The following is an 18,935-nucleotide window of genomic DNA, read 5'->3' on the forward strand; positions in this document are numbered from 1 at the left end:
TATTTTTTGTTTACCTCTTCAGTGGCCACGGTCTCAGTGGTGAGATCACTGTATGTCCTCCGGTGTAGGGCAGGTTCTAGGTGAGACAGGGACTTGAACCTTGGATCCAGTGCAGTAGATCTATGAAGGTAGTTCTGTACATTAGGGGGGTATCTGGGGTTCAGGTCCTCTCTAATGGCAGCCTTGACATCTCTAGTGATGGTGCTGTCTTCCTCACTTGGGGCCATGGATTGTAGAATCCTTGTTTTCAGAGGGTAGGATCATGGACACAGATGGTGCAGTTTCAGTGCTCAATAGGGTTGTAACCGTTTTGAGGGGTTTGAGCACCTGGAGGACCTCCTCTGCCACGTTCACGTCATCATCACACAAGGTGACGATGTCTTTATTAATTCCCAGGGTCTTGTCTGTCAGTGCAGAGTATACAGCTGCCTGCTGCTCAAGATAGCTCTCCAACATGTCATAAGTGGAGTTCCATCTTGTTGTGACATGGTGTATGAGCTTGTGGGTCTGTAGCTGTAACATTTCTTGCTTGGTCTTAAGCACATGAGTGGCTGTTGTGCTTTAGTGGAAAAAGGAAACCACCTTCCTGATCCTCCCAAGGAGGCGGTCCATCTGCTTCACTGAGATTCCCCTTTGGGATGCTAAATTGATCACATGTGCAAAGCAAGCTATCTGCTAGCACCGGACTTCGCATCYCCCACTCCTCTGTGGTGAAGTGAGCAGTCATAGTCACGTAGCTTTCCGTTGCCCTGGAGGTCCACCCGTATGTGGTGAGGGCAACAGAGGATGCCTTGGATAATTTGTCGACAATTTTGAAATTTTCCTGTTCATAAAGATTTGGCACGATCTTCATACTGAAGTGGGTGTGCCAGGGGATTTCGTAGCGTGGCTCAAGCACTTGCACCATATGTTTAAACCCTTTGTTTTTCACAACAGAGTATGGCCTCATGTCTGCAGCGATAAACATCCCAATAGATTTGGTGATGGCTTCAGCCCGGTTTAATTCTGCAGCAAAGGGCTGCTTAAATGCAGCGGTGAGAAGTTGTTGTCTCTTGGCTGAGTTGGCTCCCGTCACTGACACACCAGGGTGATGACGCTTTAAATGTGTGGCCATGCTCGATGTATTTCCATGATCATACGGCTTTCTTGTGGCACAATGCCTTCACACCGTAATGGTGTTGTCCACCACCCTTCTTCTGTCATCATATTTGACAGGGAAGCCAAAATGCTCCCATACATGAGACTTAAATGAAGTGGGAGGCTTTTCCAGTTCTTCAGCTCCTCCGCTAGCCATGGTTGTCACTGCTCTTTTTTCTTCTTTGCTTTTTGCAACGCGAGCATCCAGGATTGATTCGTTGGGATTCAACATGCCCCGTTCACGTGAACAGTACACACAACTGCTTAAAAAAATTATCAAACCAACCTTCAGGCTTCAGAGTAAAACACAGCACACATCTGTCTTGCCTTTATCTTTTCTCTGCATCGGGATTTAGGGAATTATTACTTTAAAAAGTAACAGCGGCAGTAAAACTGTATTTCACACTATGATGGTTAAACTCTGCAATTGATCCGTGGTTCACATGCGTGCCGAACCGTGGGGGGGGATCCGTACGGATCGTAGTATGGATCAACTACGATCCGTTACACCACTATAAAGGACTCTCAAACCATGAGAAACAAGATTCTCTGTTCTGATGAAACCAAGATTGAACTCTTTGGCCTCAATGCCAAGTGTCACGTCTGGAGGAAACCTGGCGCTATCCCTATGGTGAAGCATGGTGGTGGCACCATCATGGTGTGGGGGTGTTTTTCAGTGGCAGGGACTGGGAGACTAGTCAGGATCGAAGGAAAGATGAACGGAGCAAAGTACAGAGAGATCCTTGATGAAAACCTGCTCCAGAGCGCTCAGGACCTCAGACTGGGGGGAAGATTCACCTTCCAACAGGACAACGACCCTAAGCACACAGCCAAGACAGTGCAGGAGTGGCTTCGGGACAAGTCTCTGAATCTCTTTGAGTGGCCCAGCCCGTGCCCGGACTTGAACCCGATCGAACATCTCTGGAGAGACCTGAAAATAGCTGTGTAGCAACGCTCCCTATCCAACCTGACAGAGCTTGAAATGATCTGTAGAGAAGAATGTAAGAAACTCCCCAAATACAGGTGTGCCAAGCTTGTAGCGTCTTACCAAAGAAGACTCAAGGCTGTAATCGATACCAAAGGTGTTTCAACAAAGCACTGAGTAAAGAGTCTGAATACTTATGTAAATGTGGTACTTCCGTTTTATTTATTTTTAAAGAAATTAGCAAAAAATACAGATTTTTTTTTGTTATATCCATTTTAGAATAAGGCTGTAACGTAAGAAAATTTGGAAAAAGTCAAGGGGTCTGAATATCTTCAGAATGCACTGTACATACAGGCAGATTTGTTGGTTTGTCAGTATTGTTCATTCAGTTATGGTCAGGAGTCTACAGTCCCCAATAATAGTGGTGGAACAGGAGGTAACTAGCTGTGTGAATCAGGTGCTGGGGTACATGTGCAGAAGTGTGTTAAGGTCTTCTGGTGTGTGTGTGTGTGTGTGTGTGTGTGTGTGTGTGTGTGTGTGTGTGTGTGTGTGTGTGTGTGTGTGTGTGTGTGTGTGTGTGTGTGTGTGTGTGTGTGTGTGTGTGTGTGTGTGCGCGGCATGTGTGTACTCAGCTATGATAAGTGAACATGCACAATCTCCCCCCATCTACAGTGCAACATGGAATTGTGCAGTGCTATAAAATCTCTCATACATAGTGATGTAAAACGCTATGTTTTGTTTTCGTTCTCAGTCTCCTCTTCCCCTTTTTGTATTAAATGAAAATTTGTTGAATCCTTAAACTGTAGTTCACAGCCTATCACTCAGTCATTCGGGCCAGTCCTTCAAATAGTTCTTTGCACAACAAACAAAGTTTAGGTCAAATGTGTTATGTCTCACTCCCAGGCAAGTAAACAGTCCAATTTTGGGGAATAGTGGTGCTCATCGAGGCGCAGTGGGCTACATAATGACTTGTGATGGTTGCATGCCTAGTGAGGATGCAGGCAGGGGTTGTCAGTAAATGCCAGGGAGCTCTGGGCCGCCAGCCGGCCTAGTAGGCTGGAGCTTTACAATAACAGACACAATTCTGGCTTTTCCTGTTGGCAGTATGGCATGCAAATCAGGTCTCATCTACTATACTGTGTGTACTGTAGTAGCAAGCTGCTTCTCTGGGACTCTGGTCAGGCCCTAGGTTGGGCTTACACTCAAGTGAAGATGGAGCATGTCTATCACCATGACAGGGTCACAGCTGTCATTGGCCATGCTTTGTAAAGTGTGTGCCACTGTCCATCAAATTAGCTGGAATGGTAGAGTGCATTGGTCGGTGCGTGTTTTAGTCATGTTTAAGTTATTAGCGTGTATTAGCATGACAAGCCAAAAAGCCATGTTAGCACCAACTGACCCATAATCAGACCGACTCATTTGAGAGCTAGCCCAGTACTCATTTCAGAACTATCACCTGAGTGTATACACTGCATTTGGAAAGTATTCAGACCCCTTCCCCTTTTCCACATTTTGTTACGTTACAGCCCTATTCAAAAATGTATTAAATACATGTTTTTCCTCATCAATCTACACACAATACCCCATAATGACAAAGCGAAGAAAGGTTTTTAGAATTTTTTGCAAATGTATTAAAAATAAATAACAGAAATATTATTTCTGGCCAAACTGAGCAATCAGGAGATAAGGGCCTTGGTCAGGGAGGTGACCAAGAACCCGATGGTCACTCTGGCAGAGCTCCAGAGTTCTTCTGTGGAGATATGAGAACCTTCCAGAAGGACAACCATCTCAGCAAGACTCCACCAATCAGGCCTTTATGGTGGAGTGGCAAGATGGAAGCCCCTCCTTAGTAAAAGGCACACAACAGCCTGCTTGGAGTTTGCCAAAAGGCACCTGAAGGAGTCTCAGGCCATGAGAAACAAGATTCTCTAGTCTGATGAAACTAAGATTGAACTCTTTGGCCTGAATGCCAAGCGTCACGTCTGGTGGAAACCTGGCACCATCCCTTCAGTGAAGCATGGTGGTGGCAGCATCATGCTGTAGGGATGTTTTTCAGCGGTAAGGACTGGGAGACTAGTCAGGATCAAGGGAAAGGTGAATGGAGCAAAGTACAGAGAGATCCTTGATGAAAACCTGCTCCAGAGTGCTCAGGACCTCAGACTAGGCGAAGGTTCCCCTTTTAACAGGACAATGACCCTAAGCATAACAGCCAAGACAATGTAGGAGTGGGTTTCGGGACAAGTCTCTGAATGTCCTTGAGTGGCCCAGCCAGAGCCCGGACTGAACCCGATCGAACATCTTTGGAGAGACCTGAAAATAGCTGTGGAGTGACTCTCTCCATCCAACCTGACAGAGCTTGAGAGGATCTGCAGAGAAGAATGGGAGAAACTCCCCAAATACTGGTGTGCCAAGCTTGTAGCGTCATACCCAAGAAGACTCGAGGCTGTTATAACCTAAATACTTATGTAAATGTGATATTTTTATTTTTTATAAATGAGCAAACAATTCTAAACTTTGTCATTATGGGGTAGTGTGCGTAGATTGATGGGGGGGACAATTTAATCAATTTTAGAATAAGGCTATAACATAAGAAAATGTGGAAAAAGTCAAGGGGTCTGAATACTTTCCAAATGCACTGTATTTGCCCAAATCTTAGCACTGAATGTGAATCGTCTTTACATAGACTTTGAGCACACTCACCCTTTCTCCATTCCTTGCACGATTCAAGTCTGTCTGTCTAATGAGAGTAGCAGTCGTGGTACCCGTGGCGGAAATGACCCGCAGAAAGACGGCAGTGCGCGAGATGAGCTCTCGCTAGACGTCTCGCTCTTATCTCTCTCTCTTGCTCTCTCTCTCTCTCTCTCTCTCTCTCTGCTTGCTCAGTCTCATCGACGTCTCTCTCCTCTCTCTACTCCTCTCTCTCTTCTCTCTCTCTCTCCACCCCCCGCCCTCCCTATTCTTTCCCTCTCTCTCTCATGGGGTGCACCTGTGTGCAGTGCGCTGGAAGGAGGCAGGCCAGGCAGGACATTGGGAGTTAGGCTGGGGCCGGGGCCACTGATTTGGAAGGGCCCCTCAGAGAGAAGAAGAGAGAGAGCGAGAGAGAGAAGAGAATGTGTGCAGCTTACGTAAAGGGCAGAGATGGGCCAGCTGGGCGTGCGGTGTGGATGGGATGGGATGGGATGGGAAGAGATGGGGCTCAGTGTGTGGATCTGAATCGGGCGGTCTGTCACCCCATTGCCTATTTAGTGCTCTGCTTTTGACCACGGGTAGGGTGTATAGAATAAGGTGACATTTGGGGCACAGCCTAATAGCCAGGTCAGAGAGACAGCCTGGAGAGAGAATCGGAACAGATAGTGAAGTGGACAGGAGTTGGAATGGTGCAAATCCTAGAAATAACGTTACTCTATAGTTAAAAAAATCCGCCATGTATGGAATCAAGTCAATGCATCAATGCTTGGATAAGCCTATGTAGAGCATTTTAAGTCAAAAGTTGTATGTTTTATGTGCTGAGTAGTGTAACTATGAGTGAACTAATCTCAGCAAAAAAGAAATGTCCCTTTTTCAGGACCCTGTCTTTCAAAGATAATTCGTAAAAATCCAAATAACTTCACAGATCTTCATTGTAAGGGTTTAAAATACTGTTTCCCATGCATGTTCTATGAACCATAAACATAATGAACATGCACCTGTGGAGACGTTGTTTAAGACACTAACAGCTTAGAGAACGGTAGGCAAATTAAGGTCACAGTTATGAAAAATTAGGACACTAAAGAGGCCTTTCTACTGACTCTGAAAAACAACCAAAAGAAAGATGCCCAGGGTCCACTGACTCAATCTGCACGAGATAGAATACAGGAGCAGAAGAAGAAGGGAGAAAAAAGGAGGGAGTGCGCGAGCGGGGAAGAAGGAGAGAGATATAGGGGACGAGGGCGGGCAAGTGAACGTCCTTAGCATGCTGCAAGGAGGGCTGGGAGGACTGCAGGGATGTGGCCAGGAATACCAATTGCAGTGTAGACGCCGTAAGACACGCTACCAGGAAGAAGGACAGACAGGGCGAAGACTGATACGTCCTCGGAGTGGCAGCCACGGTAGACAAACCACCTGCCACAAGGATCGAGTACATCTGAAGAAATCACACCTGCGGGACAGTACAGGATAGGCGAAACAACAACATGCGCCGAGGTTACACCAGGAAACGCACAATCCTCCAGTCAGGTGATCAGAGCGTGTCGCGCAATAGGCTGAGAGAGGGCTGGACTGAGGGCTTGTAGCCTAGGTTTAAGTAGTTCAGTCACCAGACATAGCGAGCCGGGCAAGGCAGTACGTAGGTCACCTGATGGGGCACAAAAGCCCGACCGTGCGCTGGACAGACAGGACCGGCAAAAAAGTGCACTCTTCACTGACGAGTCGGCGTAATGTTTGTCTCACCAGGAAATGGGGAGGAGTTCAAGGAGCGAGGGTCAGGAGGGTACCAGCAGGGAGAAGAAGAGAGAGTGCCAGGAATAACGCGAAGATAGGAGAGGAGTCAGAGAAAGAGAATCGGTGAGTATCGGGGTTAGAGGTGAGATGGCTGGGAGTATGGGGTTAAGGGATGTCGGAAGCAAGTAGGTAGGCGAGTGAGTATATCGCGAGGTAGAGGTGAAATGAGCGTACGACCCGAAGGCCTAGGTACTTGGACGGACGATTGGAGTGGAGGGTCCGTCATGGGCTGCCGAGCGTTACAGGGAAAGACATTCTCCTCCCTCATGTGGTATCCTTCCTGCAGGCTCATCCTGACATGACCCTCCAGCATTGACAATGACACCAGCCATACTGCTCGTCTGTGCTCATTTTCCGTAGCCAGAGGTAGACGGTAGCGTGAGTATAATGGGTTACGAAGGGTTAGTTGTGGTGAGTATGGCGTGGCGCTTAGAGGTTGAGGGTCTGCGTGAGTCATGGGGTTAAGAGGTGAGTGCACGGGATGGGAAGTATGGTTTAGAGTGAGGTGGTGGATAGGGGGGTGGAGGAGGTGGTGGAGTATGGGTTAGAGGTGAAGTGGTGGAATGGGTTTAGAGTGAGGTGGTGAAGTATGGAGTGGAGGCTGCACGGAGGTGCGCGTGACTAATGGGGTATCCCATTTTGAGGCACGTCTAGGGACCTACGATATGGAATAAGAGGTTTGTGGGGCTAGGGCCATTCACCCCCAGAAATGTCTTGCGAACTTGTAATATGCCTTCGGAATGGAAAACAAAGTAGTGGAAGCAAAAGGATTAACATCTCACAGCAGAAACTGGAGCAAAATCTGGTGCAGCCATGAGGGAGGAGATGCACTGCAGTACTTAATGCAGCTGGTGGCCACACCAGATACTGACTGTTACTTTTGATTTTGGCCCCCCTTTGTTCAGGGACACATTATTCCATTTCTATTAGTCACATGTCTGTGGAACTTGTTCAGTTTATGTCTCAGTTGTTGAATCTTGTTATGTTCATACAAATATTGACACATGTTAAGTTTGCTGAAAATAAACGCAGTTGACAGTGAGAGGATGTTTCTTTTTTTGCTGAGTTCATGAGTTGCATCATGTGTTGACAGACTTGGCTTCTCACAGGTGGGAGAGCTGGAGGTGGGAGGCCAGCCGGTCAGCAGGCAACATGTAGCAACCCAGTCTGTCTGCCATGTTGTGTTGTGTGGGTTGGCTGGACTCTCATTCCACCCTGGGCCCTCTCAGCTGTACAGCTGCCCTGCCCTCGCCTCGCACTGAGCAGGTGTGCTCCTCTTCCAGACGCTCAGCAGTTAAAACACACTTACACGCACACACACACACCACACGCACACAGGCATCACACAGAGGAGAGCAGCCTCCACACACACTTTCCCACGCACCCGCACAGGTGCACACGCCTCACACACTCAATGGCCAGCCAGAGGAAAATTAAGGACATTTTGGCTGTAATAATGTTATTGATATGCAAGAGTTTTGTTTGGTGATATTGTATTATTTATCCCCCCTTTCGTTTACAGTTCAACACAGAGGAGTTAGGGATTCTTGTGAAAAAGGTTAACTTTGTTTTAAATGTAACATTTGGGTGCAACCAGACTCCAAACATCACTAGGGGGCAATCACGAAAATATGGGATTTTTCTGTTGTTTTGTTTGTCTCAGCAAGTAGGCTCAGATGGTGCCGTTAGACCGTGTGTGTGTGTTTTTGTTCCTCGTGCGTGTGTGTGTGTACTTAGCTTTTCATATCCCTCTGACTGCACATAATATCCAACAGTGCACTCCAGGAGACACCAAAACCAAAAACCCACAGCAATCCAAACCTTTGTCATATTTATGATTAAGTTAGTATAACATTTACCTGAATGAGTTGTATTAAAACTATGACATGTTGAATAGTTATTAATGGTTCTGTGGTGGGAGGGAACATGTGTTGCTCTGGCTGTGTGAGTTCGTTAGTCAGATGAACATAGCAGTCTCAGTAGTGAACTTTTGGGGTTAGTGAGGAGGTCAGGTCAGAACGAGGACCATCTGACACCAACAGATGGAGGGAAGAAACTGCAAATCAGGACGACAAGACCAAATGTTGATTTTGGACACACAACAAACGGTTATTTCAGTTTAAATCAAGTTTGCACCAATGCACCCACCTCGACTACAGAGTTCTAACATGCAATGTAGAACTAGGCCTGTAACTGGACAAAAGGGAAGAAGTACTCTAGAATTAAATCATTTGTGCATTTTGCCATCCGCAGTGTTAGCCTCACTACTGGACATGCCACCAAGACTTTTTGTTGGTGTTGGGCATCTACACTGCAGCATAGTGACTAGTCACTAGTATAGTAGCCTATTTCACACTGGTTTGTGTTCAATATTGGTGCAAAGTGCATCTCGGAACTGTCCATTCAGCTAAATGTAGGTAGTTGACCGAGTAGGCTTATTCCTTGAGTTGTGTCTCATTAAGTGAATCGCCTACCCACTCCAGCCTGGAGGTAGACTAAATACAGGTCTCCCTTAACGTTCAAACATCTCTAACGTTCTTCTCTCTTTGTGTTCTAGAATGGAGCTGTTCCAGGGGAACCCGTGAAGACAGATAAGAACTCCAGGAGAGGGAACTGGGGGAACCAGATAGAGTTTATCCTCACCAGCGTGGGCTATGCCGTAGGCCTGGGAAACGTATGGAGGTTCCCCTACCTCTGCTACAGAAATGGAGGAGGTACGTCTTCACACTCACAACACACTGATTATATAGTAGTAATGACAGCAATACATTCTAGTTTATCCACAATACACTTTGCCGTGTTTTGAAAAGCAGTCAAAGTAGCAGGTTGTCAAGTTTAAGTTTACGTTCCTCACATTGTGTCAAATGGATCCAAGTCATTCTTGGCTTCATTCCCCCTCAATTCAAATGTTTTCACTCCTACAGTTGTCTTTAGTCTTCTATACATTTTGTGTTCAGGGATCGCCATAGAAGGGCACACAGATGCAGTAGCCTGTGCATTAGGTCACACAATCACATAGCTGAGTATAGAGCCAAGGGGACTGGTGTAGCTCAAGGCTCTGCAGTAATAACACCACAGTAGACTATCAGCTTGCTAAGCCCTGGGCTACGTCCCAAAAGGCACCCCATTCCCAATATTGTGCACTACTTTTGACCAAGGCTCATAGTTAAAAAGAATGCTCTGGTCGAAAGTTGTGCACTATAGGGAATAGGGAGCTATTTGTGTCGCAGACATCCTGCTCCTCAATCTCCAGTCTTTCCTTTAACATATGATTTCAGACTACAGTCCCAGAGGACAGGTTATTCCCCAGACCCATTGGCCCCAGTGGCCCCCCGTTAAACCAGTCAAGCAGACAGAGGATTGCTGCCTGGCTTAGCATCACCCTCTGTTTGATGCTCCCTCACCTCATTCACCTCTTCTGGCTGGCATAGACATAAACATCTCTCCTTCCAATCTGACCCCTCACTGCATTACATTGCAGAAATAGGATATTGTCATGGGATGCCAACTTTTCTATATGAGCTAGGCACTTTTTCTATTCTAGACACAAACATGACCTTAACATTTGACTGCTCATTCACTGAGCATTGCATAGCAAAAATATGATATTGTCAATGTCTGGGGGTGACAACTTTTATATTTATGAAAAATTATTATATTCTAGACACAAACATGACCTTCAAATCAATCCACTCACTCACAGAGCATTAAGTAGCAGAAATAGGATATAGTCACAGCATGGAATACCAATTTTTCTGTATATTGATTTATTTTTCATTTGAATGACCATTAGGTAAGCCATTGGTTGTGAGCAATAATAAACATATGCATACTTACAATAAGTAAAAATGTAAAGATTCAAATAACACAAAGCTGAATTCTAGTCAATTTCATACAAATATTTTGGCTTGACTAACTGTTGACCTGACCCACATGTTATTGTTGTTTTACAGGAGCCTTCATGTTCCCCTACTTCATAATGCTTGTGTTCTGTGGGATCCCTCTGTTCTTCCTGGAGCTCTCCTTCGGACAGTTCGCCAGCCAGGGATGCCTGGGGGTCTGGAGGATCAGCCCCATGTTCAAAGGTGAGCCAGTTAACAACCACTGCTGCCGTTGGTCAGTCATGTTCAAAGGCAAGCCAACAACCACTGCTGCCGTTGGTCAGTCATGTTCAAAGGCAAGCCAACAACCACTGCTGCCGTTGGTCAGTCATGTTCAAAGGCAAGCCAACAACCACTGCTGCCGTTGGTCAGTCATGTTCAAAGGCAAGCCAACAACCACTGCTGCCGTTGGTGATTGGCATTACGTCATTGCTATTGGTCAGTGGCATCCAACTAATCACTGACTGTATCTCATGCTTAGGAAACTGAAAGGTGAAAAATAAATGGCAACATCTATTGTCTGCTTGGAATGCTTAAAGTCWTTTTTTTTWWAAACATGACTTCAGTCAGAGAAATCCATTCACCTCTTCAGCTCCTGGTATCATTCTAATGTTGTTTCAATCCCTCTCCCGCATCAGGTGTGGGCTACGGGATGATGGTGGTGTCCACCTACATCGGTATCTACTACAACGTGGTGATCTGCATCGCCTTCTACTATTTCTTCTCCTCCATGACCAACCTGCTGCCGTGGACCTACTGCAACAACCCCTGGAACACGCCCACCTGCAACGGCGTGGTGACGCCCACGGGCATCAACAACACCCTGGCCAATGTCACCCACAGCCTGGTCACCAAGGCCGCTGAGGTCGCCGTGGAGGTGGTCAATAAGACCAAGAGGACCAGCCCCAGCGAGGAGTACTGGAAGTAAGAATCCGGACCGGAGTCAGTTATTCATCTTTATTTGAATCCCAAAAGATCTTGTTCTAGATTAGGGCTGTGACGATACTTGTATCGCAATATTCTTTCCATGGCAAAAATGAAAACACGAAGCAGACCAAACTATTTGGTACTTTAAAAACCTGCTGTATGTAAAATACTGTGTGCTTTAGCTTGGAAAGTAAATAAATGTGACTCTGGATGACAACATAATGATGTTTGTTTCCAATATTAGGGCTGTTTTCCTTGAAAGGTTAATTCGTGTTTTGTTTTCTTGCCACGATACTAATGAGTATCGGTATCGTCCCGGCCCTATTCTAGATCTGTTGAGTGCTGGAAGTAAGGCCTGAGTGTGGAGTTGAAAAATTCCCATGTTTTCCAGAAGTCCTGGATGGAGAATTCCAGATTTCCTGCTTATTCCTTTCTTATTCCAGGAATTTCCAACTGGGATTTCTATAAAACCTGGGAATTTTAGCAGTTACCGTCATTTTTCAACCCTACAGTACCTGAGTGGGAAGGTGTGGGCATGGCTGACTCTGACTGAGGTGTACTAGATTAAAGAGACGGGAGTGGATGCTGCAAGGGTTAATACACACTATTACTCCTAGATACCTGTATGTTCAGTAAAGCAGCACCCAGCGTGTTTTGACACAAAGTATGTTTGACTATGGGTTAACAAAAGAGGGTTTGTGTATCTCTGTAAAGGAATGTTTGAGATGCTAGATACTTCAGTTGATTTAAACGAGACCAGTCAGAAAAAAAACAAGCAGGCAGGCATGTTTGCCTTGCTAATCCGGGCCTACGATTAATCATCCAGCCTTCAACAAACATTACTCATAGTTCACTGTGTCTGAAGTACACACCATTAGATGTTTAGTATATTGTCCTAGAAAATATTATCTGGATTCTTACTACATGGGGAGTAGTGTAGCTATTTTATGCCCCTAGCAGTGAGAATAGGGCCCATTCAAAGGAAACAGTGTGGTTGGTTAATGACTTTCTAAATGTTTTGTGCTTAACTTTCCGCCCCGGGTGGTGCTGTCTGTCAGTATATCATGAAAGGAGTTGTTGTTCCTGTCAGCTGTCAGTAAAGATAATCCATTGTCTTGGCACCAAGTGGTTTTAGGTCGAGCTGCTGCTGCATTGAAATATGGGCTTCGCTCATTGTGATGCCAGGGTACATCCGAACAATGCTTCTTCTCTATCGTTCTGGAATTAACGTATAGACATTATTTGTCCCTGCGGCACTAACTATTTATGCCACGTTTCTCTATCCAGACRTTGCTGTTGTGAATAGACACTGTGATACATTTTTTCTCTTCCCCACAGACACTATGTGCTGAAGATCTCAGACGACATCGGGAATTTCGGGGAAGTCCGTCTCCCTATTCTGGGATGTCTGGCCGTGTCCTGGGTGGTGGTCTTCCTCTGTCTCATCAGAGGAGTCAAGTCTTCAGGCAAGGTGAGGTGTCTCTCTCTCTTGCTCTCTCTCTCTCACCTCCAAATGTCATTGTTTGGGCCAGTAGTTTTTCCTGGTCAAATAACTTAGTCTATAGTCAGGAAGAACTCCTGGTCATAGTGTATAATTGACACACATTAGGGGATCTTCTCACTCATTCTTCTCCTCTCGATGGTCCCCAGGTGGTGTACTTCACAGCGACGTTCCCCTACGTGGTGCTGACCATCCTGTTCATCAGAGGCATCACCCTGGAGGGAGCTGTCACCGGCATCAAGTACTACCTAACCCCACAGTGGCATAAGATCCTTGACGCTAAGGTGTGGTTAATCATATAGAAATAACATAGTTATAAGTCCTGGAATTCTTTGCCATTACTGTAGTTAAGTACTACTTTATATGAGTTGTAAACAGTTACTGTTTATTACTGGTATAATAGCTCTGTAGCTCTTCATAGCGTAGGGTTATTGGCTTTCTCATAACACAGCTGTTGAAAGAGACTGCTTGATCAGATGTAATATGCCTCAGATATTAAATAAGGTTGTTCTTCAGTGGTTGTACTGACACGTGTTTGTCCGTCTGTCCAGGTGTGGGGAGACGCTGCCTCTCAGATCTTCTACTCTCTGGGCTGTGCATGGGGAGGGCTCATCACTATGGCCTCCTACAACAAGTTCCACAACAACTGCTACAGGTACTCAACTCTTCCTTTCCCCTCCCTGTTCCCCCCTAAACTCTCCACTTTACTACCAAATAAACCCTGGGCGCATCCCAAATGGCATCCTATTGGGTCCTGGTCAGAAGTAGTGCACTATAAARGGACTAAGGTACCATTTGGGACGCATGTCCTGTCAGAGTTCAGGTCTTTTTCTGTGTCAAAAAGGGCTTAGGTGGTGTGCTTGGCAGGGGGCGTGGCAGAAGGCGTGGCAATAAAAAKAAATTAGAACATTTTAGAGGCCCCGTCTTGGTGTTGTAGAGAMATTTTTGCATTTTTAAGCCAAATTCCTGCAATTCTACACATTTCTCCATGGAGCTGAGTTTTAAAGCTAATTTCCTGGAATTTTATCCATTTTGCCATGGCTAATGCTGTGTTCTTTTGCTCACACATGATAGCAGAATGAATACTGCTAAATTCATTGTTTTTGGAATGTTCTATTCTCTCTGACTGTCTAGCTTTTATTTTGGTTATKGTTAGTTCTCAAAGATTATATTATTTATAAATATATAGGTCCATTATATTTTATACAAACTTTATATCTGTTTTAGTCATTTAAGTTTACATTTCAAGCGTTTTTCATCCTGAAAATGTATTTTWAAAAACTGTTTGGATTTAGGCAACCGAAAAAATGCTTCGGCGGCCTGCCCAAGGATTACAATGGCAGACAAATCCCTGGAGTTGTGTAAGCAGTTACACTATTGCAGTTCTTCGTGCTCAGTTGGAGTGAATCAGGAAGGGTCTTTGTTGCCTCTCTGGGTGCGATCACGCTACAGTGTCAGCAGAGATTAACAGAAATGGTGCAGAATAGAGGAGGGCAGCTACAAATTGCAAGAATTGATGGAGTATGGTGTGATGGTGTGTACTGCATGCCACTGTACTGTAGGTGGAGGACAGAGGCATCACACTGAGAGAGTGAAGGAGACAAAATTAGGTCATTTTTTGACTGCTGTCAAGCCTGTGGTTGCATTGTTAACTTTGTAGTTTACGGTAGTCTAACTCAAAACTCTCTTGGAAACTGGAAGAGGTTTTCTCTGCTCTATAACACCACCATGTGGTTGAAGGGCAGAAGTGATGGACAGTATACTATAAATCAGGGGTTCTTAATTAAACTCTTTCAGCCTGGGACCCAAATTAAAAAKACTGTGTTTTCCTGGGACCCAAGCTTAGGCAAATATGCAACTATACATAAATATCAGTACATTTCATTGCCCTTATGCCTAAAACAAATGTAATACAGACAGAACCAAATAACAATTGAATGAATTACCCATATAAATAGCTATTCATGTTTATTTTTYCCATTAAAAACACTTACATATCTGTCTAGGTTGGAACTGTTGCTGTTAAAATACAATAAATCATTTTCATTCTGAACTGGAATAAACTGATTGATCACATCACACAGATGAATAACAGAACACACACACAGTMCTAATGAGAGGTGTGTAGCTGGCGGAAGTTTTCAACAAGCATGTCTATTCTGGGCTCAGTTTTTGACAGTGCAACACTAAGGTCATGCTCAGCATTGAGACTGTTTCTGTACTTGTTTTTAAGTAATCCAGAGTTGAGAACCCTGACTGACATAGGTATGTGGTGCCAAACTGGACCAGAACATCTACTGCTTTCTCAGTCAGGCAGGAGACAGCTTCCTGCTGTAGATAAGGAATCCAGAACTGTGTGAGTGTGTTTGTCTCAAAAAGCATATTGCTTCAATCAGTTTATTCCAGTTCAGAATAAAACATATTACTTGTATTTTAACAGCAACAGTTCCAACCTGGACTTGTTTTCAACAATAATTTCTACAGTAAGATGTACATTAGGTCTGATCATTTTTCATCATCTGTACTGTTATTTAGGATTGCACTATCAGTAGCTAGCTTGCTTGCTTTGGCTAACGTTAGCTATTAGCTGTGTACAAGGCCAGGGGATTATTTGAAAGAGAAACTCACATCTACTACTATGAGAGATAGTAACGTTACTTTCTTATTTCTGCTTATAAAATTACAACAATGCCTTGCTAGCTTACTTACTTTTCCACTGTCAAAGCAGTTTCCTGAAGCATTCTGCCCTGTTCTGAAATAACTCCCTGGGTTTACCGTCATGCTGTGGATGTTTGGTCAGGACGTGTTGTTTTATTAATTTCTTTGTTTTGAGAGACTTATTACTAAACACTTCCCTGTACAAAACACATTGTGGGCGCTCCAAGTTATTTCTCAAAGTTTGTATGAAAGAGAAACTCATCGCTGTTTTTGCGTTCCATGACTATTGAGCTCGGTCAGTCCATTTGATGACAGCGGTGAGGGATGGCGAGTGGGATTGACAAGTCAGTGGCTAACATATGGGATCAATATCATGCCAAATGTATTCACAAATGTAAATCACCAATCCACAAATGTAAATCACTTTCCACAAATGTAAATAACCAATCCACAAATGTAAATCACTTTGATTTAAATTTGTGGATTGGTGATTTACATTTGTGAATACATTTGGCATGATATTGATCCCATACTAACAGCGCATCTGCTGCTGAACGACAGCGCTGCAGTGTGTGGGTCGCGGAGTGGTCTTCAAGAAAATTGCAGAAGAAATATCTGGTACATCGCGAAGCACACCGGCATCTCCCTCTCCCAATCGCGCAGCTGCCAAACTGAGCAGAGACCGCTGCTAAGCAGAGAGCCCACTGAACAGAGAGCTCAGGTGCACTTGACCAAATCAATTCCAGTAATTMATGAAATAATTATACATTTACTCTGACACGTCGCGACCCACCATTAACAGGAAGTGGGTCGCGACCCATACTTTAAAATTGTCTGCAAATCAATGATAGAGTAGTAAGTACTGTAACGAACAAACCCACCACCTGGCAGGAAACATATTTCACACATCTCTTTCTCTCTCTTCAGTATTTATCACTATTTGTTATTATGCAATTAAGATGTAGACTGTTTAGTATGAATTTGAACTGGAAATATGTATGAGGGTGAAATGCACCGATTGCATCTTAGTGGACCGATACAACTTAATGCTGGTTAATGTAATATACTAATAACCTTCTCTTCCTGTTTTTGTTCTTTGATTGGTTACCCATACAGGGACAGCATCATCATCAGCATCACCAACTGTGCGACCAGCGTGTATGCAGGCTTCGTCATCTTCTCCATCCTGGGCTTCATGGCCCACCACCTGAACGTGGATGTGTCTGAGGTGGCCGACCACGGCCCCGGCCTGGCCTTCGTGGCCTACCCAGAGGCCCTCACTCTACTGCCCATCTCCCCCCTCTGGTCCCTGCTCTTCTTCTTCATGCTCATCCTGCTGGGCCTTGGGACGCAGGTGAGTCTGTCAACCACCATGATATCCTGGYTTTGTCCCAAATGGCACCCTATTACCGTTTGGCTCTGGTCAAAAGTAGTGCACTATGTAGGGAATAGGGTAACACTGTTTATTCTCTCTGACATCATTGCATGCATGTCTAGGATCAAAAGGCTCCTCAACAGCTTCTACCCCCAAGCCATAAGACTGCTGAACAATTCATAAAATCGCCACCRGATCATTTACATTGACCCCCCTCCCTTTTGTACACTGCTGCTACTCACTGTTTATTATCTATGCATAGTCACTTCACCCCCMCCTACATGTACAMAYKACCTCAACTAGCCTGTACCCCCACACACTGACTCTGTATTGGTGCCTCCTGTATATAGCCYCGTTATTGTTATTCTTATTGTGTTACTTTTTATTTTAGTCTACTTRGTAAATATTTTCTTAACTCTTCTTGAACTGCACTGTTGGTTAAGGGCTTTTAAGTAAGCATTTCACGGTAAAGTCTACACTTGTATAGCAGAATATGTTWGTTTTTTTACATTGATGTGCAACTCTCCTCACCTCYGCTTCATCAACAAAACAATAACAATGGCTGTGGGGCAGACAGTCATTGGGGCTCAACTAGATTTTTTTTTATGTTGGAGAAAGTGGCTTTTTGAGAGAAGTAGATATAAAAGTCACTGCTGAGTGTTGACCTGTCAGTGTGTATCCCGGTGTGCAGTTCTGCCTGCTGGAGACCCTGGTGACGGCCATCGTGGATGAGATCGGTACTGACTGGATCATTAGGAACAAGACGGTGGTCACAGGAGGAGTGGCTATAGTGGGCTTCCTGCTGGGGGTGCCGCTCACCACACAGGTAATGGACTGGAGATGTTTACACACACACACACAAACATACACATGCATGTGTACACACACATAAACACACACTTAATTATCCAGGCACAAATATTCAGGATGTATACTGATGTTGTGTTCTCTATCTGTGTGTAACCGATGTGAAATGGCTAGCTAGTTAGCGGTGGTGCACGCTAATAGCGTTTCAATCGGTGACGTCACTCGCTTTGAGACCTTGAAGTAGTGGTTCCCCTTGCTCTGCAAGGGCCGCGGCTTTTGTGGAGCGATGGGTAACGATGCTTCGTGGGTGACTGTTGTTGATGTGTGCAGAGGATCCCTGGTTCGCGCCCGGGTCGGGGCGAGGGGACGGACTAAAGTTAAACTACATGTGCTCTCRTGTATTTAGGCTGGGATCTACTGGCTACTGCTCATGGATAACTACGCTGCTAGTTTCTCTCTGGTTATCATCTCCTGCATCATGTGCATCTGCATCATGTACGTCTATGGTGAGTCCAACTGTCTTTCCTCGATTATAAATGCCTATCGTCCACAATGATCTGCCAACGCTATTGGTGAAAGCTAATCAAACTGACTGGAATGGAATGACTGACAACATGCTGTACTGTTTGTGTTCAGGACACAAGAAATACTTCAAGGATGTTGAGATGATGCTGGGTTTCCCCCCTCCCATCTTCTTCCGGGTCTGCTGGAGATTCGTGTCGCCCATCATCATATCTGTAAGATAGTAGCTACCACCCAGTGCCTCCTTGTTGACATGTTTTAGAGGCTTGACCTGCTCTGCATTCCATTCCACTTGTCTAATCCTCGCTAATCTGTATTGCTCAACAAAACCTGTCATGCAAAACACCTGCCAGAATACCAGAATGACCTAAGACACACACAAGTGATCGATGAAGATATGTACTGTATGAGGGTTGAAATAGGGTATATTCTGCTCAAATGAATGACTTGAMCCTGGTGACCCCTCTCCTCTCTTTGCGTTTGCAGTTCATCCTGATCTTCACAGTGATCCAGTACAAGCCCATCACCTACAATGACTACGTGTACCCCGGCTGGTCCCTAGCCATCGGCTTCCTTATGGCCATGTCCTCCGTCACATGTATACCCGTCTATGCTCTCTACAAGATCTCTAAGTCTGAGGGAACAACATTTTTGGAGGTAGAATCCACAGGATCTCTGTTTAGAGCTTTGTCTGTCTTTAGTATTGGAAGCAGATGTTGTTCG

The 18,935-nt window shown here is 45.0% G+C and overlaps 1 protein-coding gene across 3 annotated transcripts in view; it reads left to right on the forward strand.

Annotated features, from left to right (window-relative positions):
* The window catches only part of LOC111979169 (sodium- and chloride-dependent glycine transporter 1), a 97,511-nt gene that overhangs the window by 73,894 nt on the left and 4,682 nt on the right, over positions 1–18,935 (forward strand). For all 3 annotated transcript variants that reach the window (XM_024009515.2, XM_024009514.2, XM_024009516.3), the window contains 11 exons: positions 9,099–9,255; positions 10,495–10,626; positions 11,061–11,346; positions 12,688–12,820; positions 13,000–13,134; positions 13,402–13,505; positions 16,625–16,862; positions 17,575–17,709; positions 18,097–18,196; positions 18,327–18,427; positions 18,699–18,869. In XM_024009515.2, the coding sequence (XP_023865283.1) occupies positions 9,099–9,255; positions 10,495–10,626; positions 11,061–11,346; positions 12,688–12,820; positions 13,000–13,134; positions 13,402–13,505; positions 16,625–16,862; positions 17,575–17,709; positions 18,097–18,196; positions 18,327–18,427; positions 18,699–18,869 (1,692 nt within the window). The remainder of the gene's footprint in view (positions 1–9,098; positions 9,256–10,494; positions 10,627–11,060; positions 11,347–12,687; positions 12,821–12,999; positions 13,135–13,401; positions 13,506–16,624; positions 16,863–17,574; positions 17,710–18,096; positions 18,197–18,326; positions 18,428–18,698; positions 18,870–18,935) is intronic.

Source organism: Salvelinus sp. IW2-2015, linkage group LG19 (assembly GCF_002910315.2).
Source record: "Salvelinus sp. IW2-2015 linkage group LG19, ASM291031v2, whole genome shotgun sequence".
NCBI lineage: Eukaryota > Metazoa > Chordata > Actinopteri > Salmoniformes > Salmonidae > Salvelinus > Salvelinus sp. IW2-2015.